This window comes from Microtus pennsylvanicus, chromosome 5 (assembly GCF_037038515.1).
Source record: "Microtus pennsylvanicus isolate mMicPen1 chromosome 5, mMicPen1.hap1, whole genome shotgun sequence".
NCBI lineage: Eukaryota > Metazoa > Chordata > Mammalia > Rodentia > Cricetidae > Microtus > Microtus pennsylvanicus.
In genome coordinates, this window is record NC_134583.1 from 115,676,830 (window position 1) to 115,692,145 (window position 15,316).

At 36.0% G+C, this 15,316-nt stretch overlaps 1 protein-coding gene across 1 annotated transcript in view; it reads left to right on the forward strand.

The window, feature by feature from the left end:
- Hectd2 (HECT domain E3 ubiquitin protein ligase 2) overlaps positions 1-15,316 on the forward strand; it is a 60,587-nt gene that overhangs the window by 40,226 nt on the left and 5,045 nt on the right. The window contains exons 9-18 of the mRNA XM_075973911.1: positions 122-270; positions 877-1,000; positions 3,307-3,403; positions 6,259-6,366; positions 7,164-7,296; positions 8,941-9,029; positions 11,139-11,297; positions 13,091-13,165; positions 13,879-13,966; positions 14,051-14,157. Of these exons, the coding sequence (XP_075830026.1) occupies positions 122-270; positions 877-1,000; positions 3,307-3,403; positions 6,259-6,366; positions 7,164-7,296; positions 8,941-9,029; positions 11,139-11,297; positions 13,091-13,165; positions 13,879-13,966; positions 14,051-14,157 (1,129 nt within the window). The remainder of the gene's footprint in view (positions 1-121; positions 271-876; positions 1,001-3,306; positions 3,404-6,258; positions 6,367-7,163; positions 7,297-8,940; positions 9,030-11,138; positions 11,298-13,090; positions 13,166-13,878; positions 13,967-14,050; positions 14,158-15,316) is intronic.

Consider the following 15,316-nt stretch of genomic DNA (forward strand, 5'->3'; position numbering starts at 1 on the left):
TTTGAGAGAATGAATAGTCTATAATCTGTGTGCATAGGATGTAGTTTGATCTCTAGAAAAAATATTTTGACAAAATAAGAAATGAAAATTTTGATTGGAATTATTTCAAAATCTTTGCCAGATTATCCCAGAAGAAATTCAAACAGCTGGTAGAGAGGTTACTACAGTTTGTTTCCCTGCGTCTGTTTCCCGCGAAGCCAGAAGAGTTCCCACCTCTGACAAAGTGTTCCTGGTGGATCCCATCAGCCTCCAAAGTGCTGGCTTTGCTCAGTAGGTGTCAGCTGGTCTCGCCCTCACTAGTCTCGGGAGAAATAGCAGGGTATACCTTGAGTATCTCTGAGTGCTAGGGAGGCAGCTTTAACTTGTGAACCATTATTTTGAAGAAAAAATTATTTCCTGTTTTGTTTATAAATTTTACATTACATATTTTTTTAATTTAAATTTTTAAAATTAAAAAATTTATAAAGCTGGGAAAAGCTTTGTTTCTCCAATGTTTTATATTATGGTCTTAAGTACAGATGATCCACTAAGTACTAATTCCTGAGATAACATGAACTCCCACTAATTACGGAGGAACCCTACAAGAGACAACACTGGTGGAGAAATGGTGCTTAGGTGGCCATCTGCACTCTAAACACTTTATGATCCTCATCACACTTCTTTTTAAAGTAAGAAATAGCTGCATTTTGACCACAGTGTTAAAAATGGCTTTTTTGTTGTTGTTGTTGTTGGAACTGCAAAACAGGAGTTTAAGTTAAAGCTGCAAAATGGGCATTTAAGTTAAAGCTAGCCAATAGATGCTAAATAATGTGTTTATTATTAGAATGGATTGCTACATGTTGGAAAAGAGCACTACATGAGAATTTATCTTCACAGATACTGCCAACAATTTGGTTCATCCTCCCCTTATTCCTTACACGGATTTCTATAATTCTACCTTGGATCACATTGATCTCATGGAAGAGTATCATACTTGGCAGAGCTTTGGAAATTCTCACAGGTATGGTCTACAGCTCATCTCTCTAACAAAATATTATTTTAAAAAACTGGATATTAAGTTTATACTATAAATAATACAATTCCTGTACATATAAACATATACATATCTTTAAAATATCATTGTGTCTATCAAAAGGTTTTACTTTTGGTACATTTTGAGTTTATACACATGTTAATATAGTTTTATTTTGGTTAATAACGTCTTTTTAAGAACAGGAGGGGTCTTCCCTAGGTACACGGTCTCTTGGAGCTTAGTATTCTATGCACAAGGGCAACTTACATATTTTTCTCTAAAGTATCAGAAGATAAATATTTTCTGTTCTGCGAACAATACATGTTTCTATTTTAGCATGAAACAGTCCTAGACAATATGTAAATGAATGGCTATAAATGTTCCAGATGACTTTACAAAAACTGGTGATAAGCCATCTGGTCTTGGAGGCCATAGTGTACCAGTGCTTAATCTAATTCATTATCACACACATATGGTCACCTGATACACATTCGCTCCTTCTCCCTCAGTCTGCACCCAAATAGTGATTATGAATTACTTATAGAAGTAATAGAAAGGAAGAGAAAGGAGCTTCACAGTTTAATGCAACAGGTTTTTGAAATGCTTGGCAAAATTCTTGAATACCTATACTTTTTATCCATATTTGGATTAAATTATCAATCCTATCTCAAATGTAATTTATTTCCCAAACATGAAATATACAGGAGACTTTTCTTAAGAAGATGAAGAGATATAGTTATAAACAACCCAGATATACACCTGAATTGATTCAGATATACACCTGAATTGATTCAGCTTTCCAGATATACACCTAAATTGATTCAGCTTTCCAGATATACACCTGAATTGATTCAGCTTTCCAGATATACACCTGAATTGATTCAGCTTTCCAGATATACACCTGAATTGATTCAGCTTTCCAGATATACACCTGAATTGATTCAGCTTTCCAGATATACACCTGAATTGATTCAGCTTTCCAGGAATTCTACGAGAATTGACCTAAAGTTTATAATGGCCCTCTGATCAAATCTCAGTGCACATATGAGCTATCAAAACTGGAAATGATTTTTTCTAAAGACTATAATCAAACTGTGGAATATTTTCTTGGTAGAGTTTCTCTTCCAAAAATACTTTTCTTCCTATTTTAACATAATTGTGGCCATAAAACAACTAAGAGTTGCACTGTTTCCTTGACAACTTTTAATACAGAGCTCCTTCCAGTCGCAGGGCAGCCTGCCAGCAGTGTGCTCCACAGGTGTTCCAGGTGATCCCAGCTGACTGCCATTGGCAGTCAGCTGGGATCTAGAATGGGCTCTGGACCTCAGCAAGTCACTACTGACCGTGGGCTGTTTATCTGGGTACTTCATGTACATAGATTTTCTTTTTATGTACCAAAATGACAAAGATTGAGAAGCACTGTTTTAAAGTATATAATGAAACCAACATATATCCTTTTTAAGTTCATTGCATTTTCTTTTATTTCCAAACTTTCAGTTAGCATTAGTCATTCAGTTACTACTATTATTACTAGTACTGAACAAGTTGGGTTTGTTATCAGTTTGGAGTCAGAGTTTGCAGCCCCTTCTGATGGGAGTCTACCTCCCAAACTATCACTGCCGCCATATTCATTCTTTCCACATGCATTTATGTGTGGTTTGTGGCTTGCATATATAGTATAAGACTTAACTCTGACCTGGGAGCCAAGTTATTTCCATACTCTTTGATAACAATTTATATCTTTATAAGTTCATGCATTTCATGTTTTTATACCATTAAATATAGTACTTACTAACATTTTTCTAACTATTCTATTACTCTTAAATTATGACTCCTTTTTGTATGCTATTATTGCTGTATTTTCTCATTTCTGATTTTCACACATCAGAAATAGTCCTTGAATATTGAATTTTATATTCATTTGAACATGTAAATATTCTGTCCTATTTCTCCACCATCAACACTTTTGGCACTTTATCCTGCTGTTGGCCATGTTTTTCACAGATAATATAGGTGGCTTTACAAATGGAAACGCTTTGTGAGAATGATGTAAGTGACTAGCGCATATTTAGAAAGTTAGCTGTGGCTTCCTATAGGGAATTAAGGCACTGCATTTCAGGAATGATACATTTTTCATAGGTTTATGGATATAAAATCATGCACATAAATTTTTTTGTAAATGGTAAAACACCACACAAAAGTAATGTTTTATATTGCAAGGTACCTTAGGTTCCCTTAGTGTAATTTTGCTAAAAATGCACCATTTGCTTTTTCTGTTTTCGCTTGTTGAGCAGGTTTTCCTTCTGTCAGTACCCATTCGTTATTTCTATAACTGCAAAAAAAATCATTATTCAGAGAGACTCAGAACAACAGATGATAAGCATCGCAAGGGTAAGCCAGTTATGAAACCTATTTGTGCTGACTGTAATCGATACCGTAAATAATAAATAAGTTAAATGTCTTGTGATTGTTTTAGTGTAATCAGGACTTGTTAAAAATATAATTTATGTTATTACCCCACAAGGTAACCTTGTCACAATATGGGAGAGGGAACACCCTCATCTAACCAGCTTCCGGTTACATTATAAATACAGCAGAAGTGTTTCTGATAGACCCAGATTTGAGGAGCTTTTTTGAATTCATTTTGTGTAGAGCTCCTATTCCAGGTAGCTAGAGAAATATCACTGGAAACCATGGTGAGACCAGGAGGGCCTTAACACAAATCACTCACACTTTAACATTCTCTGGAGTTCATGAAAACCAGAAACAACCAAGACATTAGATGTTAAAACTTTAAGTATATGTCTAAAGGACTAAGAAATATGCACATAGAAATGGAAAATTTTTTTAAAAAATTGTTTCTCAGTACATGGGAAACACACAGAAAGTAGGACAGACTTTTGGAAAATTGTAGAACAAAACGAAGTTTACCCCTGGGCCTCATTACTGCCTACCACTGTATTCAGTGTAGCGCAGGAAGAGCCATACTGCTCATCCTCACACCTGTGCATCTCAAGCTCCTGCCGTGTAACAAGAGTGTATGGATGCACTTTTCAAAACGAAAGAGAAGCTTGGTTGTAGTCTTCTAAGGTAGAAAGAAAAACACGGAATAGGAAGAAATGATTTCTATGTTTTGTTCAAAAGTATAAAGTATAAATTATTATTTTTTAAAATATAAAAATAAGAATAATTTATTCAGCAACTTAGTTCCCTGATTATTTTTTCTGTCACAGACAAGGACAAAGGTTTTGGTGCCTGATAAGCTTCAAAAATCAGCTTGCATTGAGTACGAGAATATTAGAAGAAATTGTATTGCCTATGGCTCCAAAGAGAATTCCAAAGCCACACTGCCCCTGGATAATGAGTTTAATTTGGTGTATTCAGCACCAGATACTGGCTCAAGGATTAATATATAGCTAATCATCTAGATATTTTGGCTTAATTGCATTTCTGTGTAATGTGTCTTTTTCTTAAGTTTTTTTAACTTTGGCTTTATGCTTATTATAGTTTAAGTAAATAGAGGTGGCTGGTTCATCTGAATTCCTCCTAACAATTCCCTGCCACTCATGTTTAGGGATGAGGGTCTTTCTGTGCTGCATTTCCTACTGGAGAGGAGAGCAGCAGGTACGTTTTCACAGAACACGGGAGGAGTAGAGACTAGAGACTCAAGAGGGATTGCTAGTTCTCACAGGTTCTTCCTGTTGTGCCACTCAAGTAAATGCCTGGGGACTCTTCTGACAGCTGGTACTATTGTCTGAAACTGCAAAAATAAATAAGTTCTGTAAGACTGTCAAAAGCCCTACCTTCCTCAGCCTCTTTGATTTGGAGCATCGTCATGGCAGATAGGCATTTCCAATGGGAAGAACTGCCGAGCTTGTCCCCATGAGCATTGGGGTAAGTGTAGTTAGTGCCAACATGTGGCAGCTGCTTAGGGGCAAGAACAGAAAGAGAAGACAACAAAAGAAGGGTAAGACAAAATATCTGTTACATAGACGCTGTCCAGGAACATAGACTTCCTTGGTAAGACAGGGCCCAGAAAAGCAAAAAGCTACTAAATCTTAACATTGGATTTTGGAGACCTGGAGGAAGTCTCAAATTCTATAGATTTGGGGAATGCAAATTACTATACTTTAGATATCTGAAACATTCATCCTTATCTGTAAAGAATTCATCTTCATTGTCACCAAACACAATTAAACAGTCCAGTAATCATTGTCTAGATAAGTAAATATACAAGCATGTTGATTTTGTATAATAAATGATATTTATATATTTCTTATATATTTTAATATGTTGGTTTTTATATACTCAGTGCTTATATTTTGAAGAAACATGAAAAATGAATTTTTCAAATCTGTCATATCTGTATCACCCATTATTTCTGTTGTTAACATTTTTGGTAAATTTTCTTTGGGGAGTCTTTAAAAACAACAGAGATAAAGCAGTGTGCTATGCATAATTTTGATTCAAACTGTTTACATAGTTTTCCTACTCATTTTTAGTAGCTGCATTATATCCCACTAGCTAGATCTGCTTAGGGTAGTTCTAAAGCTCTGTTTTTATGGATAATATTTTTATAAATATCTTCTGGAATAAAATGTTTTTCTAATCTTCAAAATTCCCAAAAGTAGAACTATTATAGTAAAAAGTTTGATCATTGCTAAGTCCCTGATACCATAGGTATGTTAATTTTTTACCTTCTAGAAGGAGACTATTCTTTTAGAGTAAATTTACTATCTAAAATAGATTAAGCCTGAGTTTACTGTTAAAAATACCTGAATTGGTTAACCGCTCCCCCAACTTTTGGGGGGTGGGGTTCAAGACAGGGTTTCTCTGTGTAGACCTGGCTGTCATGAAACGCACTTTGTAGACCAGGCTGGCCTCAGACTCACAGAGATCTGCCTGATCTGCCTCCCTGAGTGCTGGGATTAAAGGCGTGTGCTGCCACCATCCGGCTAAATGTCCCCCTTTTATTACACAGCAGACTTTGCTTTTAAAGGTCTGAGGCCTGTTGAGATTGCAGTGCAGCCTTCTCACTATAAAAGTTGAGTAAGATTTTGATACCCACTGGCTATCATTTTTCCAAAATAAAGTAATAATGTTTTACAAGTTAAAATGTATGTAATTGATTTATGAGATTATTTACATGAGAGATAGCATAAACAAGAATTAAGCTATTTTGACTGTGTTTTAAATGAAATTATAATTTAAGTAAAGTGAAAATGTTTGCTTTCTTATTTAATTAGCAAAGTCTGGTGGATAAAGTATCTCGAAGACAAAGACCTGACATGAATATGTTATTCCTAAATATGAAAGTAAGGCGGACACATCTGGTTAGCGACTCACTTGATGAGGTATAATTCATTCCAAAATGGTATTGATTAAAATAAATTCAATCATTTGACTTATTACTAAAATTTTATTTATTATTTTTATGTGCCAGTGTATGTACTTCCAAAAATTTTGATAGTTAAGATAAATTTTCTATAAATAAGCTTTATTTCATCTTAATGTTTATTAATGGTTGATTAATTCCTTAGAGGGGTTGATGTAGAATACTTAAATGCATAATTCATGTTTCTTAGTATGCTACCTGGATTCTAGACCCACTAGTCTCTTTCTGATTATGTGTGTAACAAGTCATTTTACTCAGATTGCTCATCTATAAACTTACAGGTCTGACCTATAGGGATGGACATTTAGATTCACACAAACATTGACCCGTGTATGCATATTGCAGAGTATCCTGCATGTGCATGCTGCAGCCAGACATCGTGTAGTTAAGAGAATATGGCTGTTATATCCATGTCATGTTCTTAATTTAGTGCTGAAAGAGAAAGGGGACATGAAAAATTATTTTATATTATCATCTACTAATTTAAAATTTTTGATACACTGTGATTCTTGGGGACTGTAACCTTTATTAAGGCATCTGATTGCTATTTTTCTAATCTATAAAACAAATATAATAATACCTAGCTTATTGTGTCTGGCAACGTGGATGGATGGGTAGATGGATGGATAGATAGATGGATGTTTATGGAAGTAAAAATAAGCTAAAGTCTGCCTAATATTGTTCTCAAAATTAAAAACAAATGAATACCTTTTCATTGTTCTTTGTTCTCCCTTACTACATAACGTCTTCAAATAGTTAACTCGGAAAAGAGCAGACTTGAAGAAGAAGTTGAAAGTTACATTTGTAGGTGAAGCTGGATTGGATATGGGTGGCTTGACTAAAGAATGGTTCCTTCTTCTAATTCGCCAGATTTTCCATCCAGATTATGGTGAGTGTGTAATATTTGTGACCAGTGGCTCTCAGTGTTGACAGAAGTTTCTGTCCCACCCCAATCTTGTAGCCATTCAATCCCAAGAAAACCCACAGTGGCCTACATTAATTATAAACTGATTGGCCTATTAGCTCAAGATTCTTACTAATTAACTCTTTTTTTTATTTTTTTTTATTTTTTTTTAACTCTTATATCTTATATTAACCCATAATTTTTGTTTGTGTTAGCCACATGGCTTGGTACTTTTTTTTTTTTTTTTTTTTTGGTTTTTCGAGACAGGGTTTCTCTGTGGTTTTGGAGCCTGTCCTGGAACTAGCTCTTGTAGACCAGGCTGGTCTCGAACTCACAGAGATCCGCCTGCCTCTGCCTCCGGAGTGCTGGGATTAAAGGCGTGCGCCACCACCGCCCGGCTTGGTACCTTTTATCAGTGAGGCATTCTTATCTTGCTTCCTCTGGTTCTGGGTGACGACTGCAGACTGAGCCTTTCCTCTCGCCAGAATTCTCCTGTTCGGGTTGCCCCACCTATACTTCCTGCCTGGCTACTGGCCAATCCGTTTTTTATTAAAAACAATACAAGTGACAGATCTTTACAGGGTCCCACAGTATCTCCAGGCTTGTTAGAGTTCAGTAGCAACCCTGATATTTTCATCAACTATAAATGAAGAATTTATATGGAGATAACCATACATCTCTTGAATAAGCCAAATGCATGAAAGTATGGCATTGAAATAACGGGCATTCAGAATTTGAAAGCAAACCTACATTTTTTTTTCTATACTAGTTTAGGAAGCTTCGTTCATTAAATAGTGAATCATTTTAAAAAATAGTGTTTTCTGGGGAGATGGTTTAGTCAGTGAAGCGCTGGCTGTGCCAGCATGAGGGTCTCAGCTTCCATCCCCAGCATCCATGTGAAAGCAAGTACAGCAGGACATCACTTCTGTAATCCCAGCACTGGGAGACAGATGGGAGGACCCTAGAGCTTTCTAGACAACTAGTCTGTTTTAACTGGTCAGCACCAGATTCAGTGGGAGACTCTGTTTCACAATAAGATGGAATGTGATTGAGGAAAATGCCTGACATTAACCTATGGCACCCACACACATACAAATATGTATACACACATGTATATAGCACAAATAGACAAAAAGATAGTAATTCATGAGTTGTTTTTAGGACATAAATCTTCAAATTTTATTTTATGTAGAGGAACTGCCTACATAATTATTAGCATCTTCTAAATGCTTCCTTCAAAGGAGAATTTTTATATTTTATAGGGCACACATACACACATATATATATTATAGATAACATAGGTGCATGTGTAAAATCTGGTGATATAAGACAGGGTTGGCAAAGACAGATTGAAGTGTGCAGATAATGCTCAAAATTTATTTCGCTCATGATTGTTTTTATGAAATTATCTGATTATTTTATACCATTTATCTTCAACTCAAGATATCAAAGAAAAATAAAATGCCTTCCACATATATTTTACTAAGATGTGCAAATGTAGTCTGTTAAATTTTTAACATGAACAATGGTTTGTAACAACTGTTACTACAATGCTTTGCTTTCAGTAGTTATCATGTGTATTTTACCATCACTTTTTGTCTGTGGACAAATTGTGTTTCCTCTTTGCAGGCATGTTTACATACCACAAGGATTCACACTGCCATTGGTTTAGCAGCTTTAAATGTGATAACTATTCTGAATTCCGATTGGTTGGAATTGTATCCTTTAAACTGTCCACTAGGAGGTGCTACTGAACTAGGGATTTGTTTTAAGTTTTTTTTTAATCTGTATTTTAGAAAAATGTTGTTTTAGAAAATTAAACATGATCAAATTTATTAATTAGATTTTCTAATCTGTATAATATGTAATATCACATCTCCATAATCATAGTTTCAATACATTAAAGAAATGACTGAGGTTCAAATTTTTCTCCCTTATCTCAAAATGATTACTTAAGTATCAAAATTATTAAAAATTTAAAACATTTTTAAAATAAAATGGAGTATTTTCCATTTGTAATAAAGTATCTTCTGTTCTTGTTTTGTGCTCAGTTTACTCAGCTTACTAAATTGAAATTGCAAGAATTAAATATAGGTCTTTTAATGTATCCTGAAATCCTGACACAAGAAGGAGGTAACCCTAAGAAGTTAAAAAATAAATGCAATGAGAAATATTTAAAGCATGCATAATTGTTTAAATTAATTAAATTTTTAATGTTAAAAATCCATTTACCATTCACCTCTATCTCGGATGTATTGTGTAATTTATTCCTACATTGGGAAGGTTAAAGATATGTTAGATATTAGACAAGATGTCTTGTACATTAGCTTTTTAAATCACATGAAATATAATTGTCTAGAAAATGAAGAAGAGGAAATAGATGAGCAAGTGCAGAAGATGTGTTGGCTAAAAGAGAAAACGTTCCAACTTTGAGAAGCTTTAGCATTTCAGTGCAAGGTCGCTCGTTTATTCTCCATTAGAGGGCCAGGCAGCATGGCATTAAGGGGTTTGTGACCTCATTAAAACCAAGATTAGTATAAAAATAAGGGTGGTGGGGTCTTAAGGTAGAAAACGTGATATTATAGTCTTCCCAAAAAGGTAGGAATTGAAGCGGGAGAATGATGGGAGGAATGAAGGCTGAGATGTTATGGATCTGCTACAAAGCAGCGGCCACACTGGACCAAGGGGAAATACTGAGCACCCACCCACAAACAGCCTGCACTGAGTTTATTGTGATTACACCCTGAGGACACAGTTGAAAGAGTAAATGAAACAAAAAGCAGTAGGAAACAAAACTACACATTGAGATAGGCAAGTTAATTTGAAATGTTTTATAGATTGTCATATCTAAGGTCCAAAGCAACAGATTCCACAATATTCAAGAATGCTGGACTACTGTTTTAGGAATCTAGCATTTAAATTTTTTAAATAAAAAATGATCAGAAGTTATCACCACAGTAGAAACTTAGAAAATTATAAATTATGATACTGAGGTAGTATTATTATCATCATTGCTTCTGTCCTGATTATGTAAGTACATCTGAACATATTTTCATTATCTTCTTCCACACACTAGTCAGCCTACATGGTCATTCAAAAATCAGTATAGCTATTTCTTACGTCACCAGCCCTATTTTACCTTTGCAAATTGAATTCCAGAGTGTTTACAGAAATTTGCTAGGCCTATGTGTTTAGTTTTCTTTTTTAATCTATAAAATGAATTACTTTTTAAGTAACTTTAATATGATAACTGACCATTTAAATACTATGAAATTTGATTTAAACCCCCCTTTTCAGCAAATGGATGTTACCTTCTGCTGCATAAGTATACAAATTTTACAATAAATAGGATATCTCAACTAGTTCTTCAAGTTTTATATATGAGTCTACTTACACTATTTCATTAACAGTTATTTGTACATCCATATGCTTGTTCATTCCAGCTCCTTTAACACGGTCGTTTTTAAGCTTTGAATAGCTAAATATGGCAACTTCTAAAATCAGTGCTGTATTCTGCAGTGAATAAAACTCTGGGTGCTGCTTATAAAACCACCAACATGCTTGCTTAAATTTAGCAATTTTTATATATTCTATAATTTATAGGAATGCCTGAAATCATAAATACTATTTAAATTAACATGTTTTCCCATGACTTTTGCTAATCAAGAATTATAGTATTAAATAAAGGGAAAATAAAGAAAGAAAGGTGTGTTGGACTAAAAGAAAGTCAGTGTTAGATCTGAAGGAAGTGTGAAAAGTGCTGCATAATTCAAAACTCATTTGTTGTCATGGATTTTATGTTAATACTTAACATTTAGTATGCATAGCTCATGGGACTAGCTGTTTATAACAGCATCACCTTGGATATTCGTTTTCCTCCCTGCTGTTACAAGAAATTACTGAGCCCTCCCATTGTACCTAGTGATCAAAATACGCCAGTAGGCATCTGCAGTGTTACCATTGATGACTTGTGTCAGATTATGCCTGTAAGTATGTTATTAATGTCTTGTAGTCATGTAATGATAAATGCCTCTTTATACAGTTTTTAATGTTATTCTTACTTTAAAATAGGCTTCCCTTTTAGACCTCTTTTCCGTCTTGCTTTCAGCCCGCTCCCCAGCACACACACATATCCTTACAGAGATAGGCACCTATTTTGCAATGTACTTAAGCTCTTACAGAACAGATTTTTAAGTCTGATGAACATAGATTTGAATCCAGACCATGCCACCTACTAGCTTTGTGAACTTGGGTGAATTATTTAACCTCTCTGAGCATTAATGTCCTTATGGGAATAATAGGATGTTTTTTATTAATAATTAAAAACAAATCCCAGGTTCATTCCTGGTGCCCATATCAACTACCTGTAATACCAGCTCTGGGGGATCCAACACCTCTGGCCTCTGCAGACACCAGCACACATGTGTACATACTCATATACAAACTTACACAAATACACATAATTTAAAATAAATATTTTTAATGGTGATAGACATATCAAATCTCTACTGACCTAGATTTGTATAAAAATATGTACTTTCAAAAATGAAAATCTGACAATTTTATTACACATTTCACAGTACAAGTGAAAAATACAATTTTTATCCCACTTCTCCCATCCAAGACTGTTCTCTTTGCCAGTAATGGGAGAAGTCTCCCTTGTCGTGCCACTAGAGAACATTCAGACACAGCACCATGATCTTCTGGCAAACAGAACAAGTAACACAAAACTGATAAAGTCAAGTCATGCCAGGATGAGTGGGCACCATCATGTGGCAAGCAGACAGACTAATCTGTCTAATTGGAGACTCAGGTATCATGGTCATGTGGCCTTCCGTGAGTGGCCTCATTCCAAGAACAGGTCCCATAGACATCATCCCAGGAGAAGGACCTATCTATCATTGGCATCATGGAAGGGTCTCCCATGCGGGGTGTGGGCATCATACCAAATGAGGAGGACCCAGGAGACTGGGTAGAATTAGGATCATTTCGCCTGCAGGAGGAGGAGCAGAGAGTGGAGCGAGAGGCATCATTCCTAACTGAAATGCAGCCATTATTTTGTCAGTCAGGTTTTGGGCCTGTTCTTCCATCCATTTCTGATGGTAGACTTTCACGTTCTCTTTTGTGTTTCCTAGCACTGCAGTGTGTGGTCATGGGTAATATTCATATTACAGTAATCAGGATAAAATCACTGCCACCCTGCCAAATATCAGGCCCTCACTCCTGCGCTTTTAATGGAATAGAAATTTATTACATAAAGTATGTAAGATTATTGCAACCCATGACATTATTTTCCAAAGAATTTCATATAAATTAAAAGTAATTTTTCATGCATCTTGAAAAAAATGAAACATTAAGCCCTTAACATATGTGACCTGTATGTCTAATGTTTAAACAATGCATTCTAAAATAGCAGCACATTTTTAAGAATATATATGTATAAGTTGAAAGTGAAAACTACTACAAATCCACAAACAGTTGTGTGGCAGAGAGCCAGGAATTACACTGGAAGTCATGGTAGAGCTTAACTCCTGCCTGCTTAAAAGTGGGCATCGGGTTAGCTCTGCATGTGAGCTAGACGATTCCCCTGCATGGACTTCCGTTTTCCCCAGCTGTGGAGGGTGGAAATCATTAACAAGTATCATACTGCAAATGTTCCTTTAAAGTATGAGTTTACCATAGTCTTAGACTCAAAGTAAGGGGCTCACAGTCTGTCTCCTTACAATCTGAAGGAATGCCGGTTGACTATAAAAGACAGGTCACAGATTTGTTTTTACAGGAATTGGCCCATGGATTAAAGGAACTCTTATCCTATGAAGGCAATGTTGAAGAAGATTTCTATTCAACATTCCAGGTACTGATGAGAGCATACGCTGTTTGTCAGCTGTGCATCCAGTATGAAAATGCTGTTACTAAACGCTTGCTATTGGATGAACAAGGACGAAACAACACATAGAATCTTAAGACAAAAGATCTTAAGTCTCATGTAGCAGTGCAGCAGGGGTCCTGGTACTCAGGAAACTAAGGCAGAACTGGGATTTTGAGGATAGCCTGGGCTACACAGAAAGACCCTATCTCAGTTTATTTTAAAAGGATCAAAGCTAGTAATGTAATAGAGATAGTCGAGCAGACAACCTGCAGATAAGCATGCAGAAATGCATCCAGCAAGGGCTTGGCACTCTGCTAGGCAGTTGTGTATTCCTTTTTACTAAAGTTAGCCTACTGCATCACCCCAACACAGGAAGTTTAGGAGAAGCTAATGAGTCAGACCAAAGCACTCATTTCCACCTCTCTCACTTGCCATACAAGTTTTGTGGGCTTCCTTAACAGGAAGGATTAAGAACCTGCTTTTTTTCACCTCAGAATGACACCTCTGAGTCATATATATATGTATGTGTATATATATATATATATATATATGTATGTATATACACACACACACACAAAGTTTAGGCTTTTGGCAGTTGCGTTCTAAAGGGAGGGACAGGGCTGCTGTACAGATCTACTCACTGAAGTCCAGTGTTCCACCATCAGTACCAATAAACATATCATGGTATCGCCCATCAGGTTTTTCAAGAAGAATTTGGAATAATTAAGTCCTATAACTTAAAGCCAGGGGGTGATAAGATTCCAGTTACCAATCAGAATAGAAGAGGTAAGTTAGATGCCATTTTTAATTGCAGAGAATTAGTACTTTTCATTTACTATGACTATGTAACAATGTGAAATTGCTTTCCAGAATATGTACAACTTTATACAGACTTCCTTTTGAACAAATCTATCTATAAGCAGTTTGCTGCATTTTATTGTGGATTCCATAGTGTGTGTGCTTCAAATGCCCTAATGGTGAGTTTAAAGTCTTAAGCTTTCAATTAGGTTTTGTAATGGTTTAACAGTTAATTCCTTAAGTATCTTGGCAGATGAGCTTTTAAAATTAGAAAATGTTTTCTACTTTTAAAAAATAGAGTTAGAAGCAACAGTAGTGCTCCTGTTTCAGCCTTTCTCCACTAGAGAGAGAAAAACGTGACCAGATTTTTCTTCCGTCTGCTATGTCTTAAATTAGGACTTTAAAAGCTGTGAGTAGATGTTAAGACTCAGGAGCAAAGCACAGAAGGAGAGCAAATGCCTAGCTCCAGAGAAGGGACACTTCTCACTGAGTAAGGAGGACGTTCCCTGCCTACTCCAGGGTCTATCAGCAGCCTTGGGTCTATAGTTCAACTCCAGAAGCATGGTAGACTGTTGATGGTAACTGGACTTAGACCGCCATATTGTAAATATCAGTGATTCCTTCACCTCATATACCCAGCATGTGACCTCATGCCTCTCATATGTCCCTTCTGCTTTATTAGGAGAGATTGGCGTAGCCTTTCACGTCGGTTGTTTTAAAGAAGAAAGGAATGGACTATCAAGGTTAATTTGAGGGCGGGGCAAGTACCTTAGCCCTTTACAGTTTGATTTAGAGCAGTTCTCAGCTTGTGGATTGCAAGCCCTTTAGGGGCCCAAGGACCCTTTCGCAGGGGGTCAAATGTCAGATATCTACATTACAATTCATAACAGTAGCAAAATTGCAGTTACGAAGTAGTAACAAAATAGTATTATGGCTGAGGGTCACCGCAATATGAAGACCTGTATTAAAGGGTCACAGCATTAGAAAGGTTGAGACCGCTGTTTTAGAGTAACCTCTGAAATGTTAATCTAATTCATCTTTAACAACCAAAAATTGGGAGTCAAATATCAGGGTAAGAACCTAAAAGATCAGAAAAGCAGGAAGCAGCTACCAGTTGCTTCCTGCCTCTACCGTTCTTCCATCCAAAAGGGCCAAGATCCTCTCTCAATCCTGCCTGATGACCTTCCTGTCCCCTGTCTGTCTACAGTCCTCCAAACCTCTATGGTCAGCTAGTGGCTAGCTCCACTCTCTGACTCCAAGCAAGCTTTATTATTCAGAACGCAATCAAAATATCACACAACAAATCTTTGCAACACGTTTGCTGAAAGTACCTTTGAA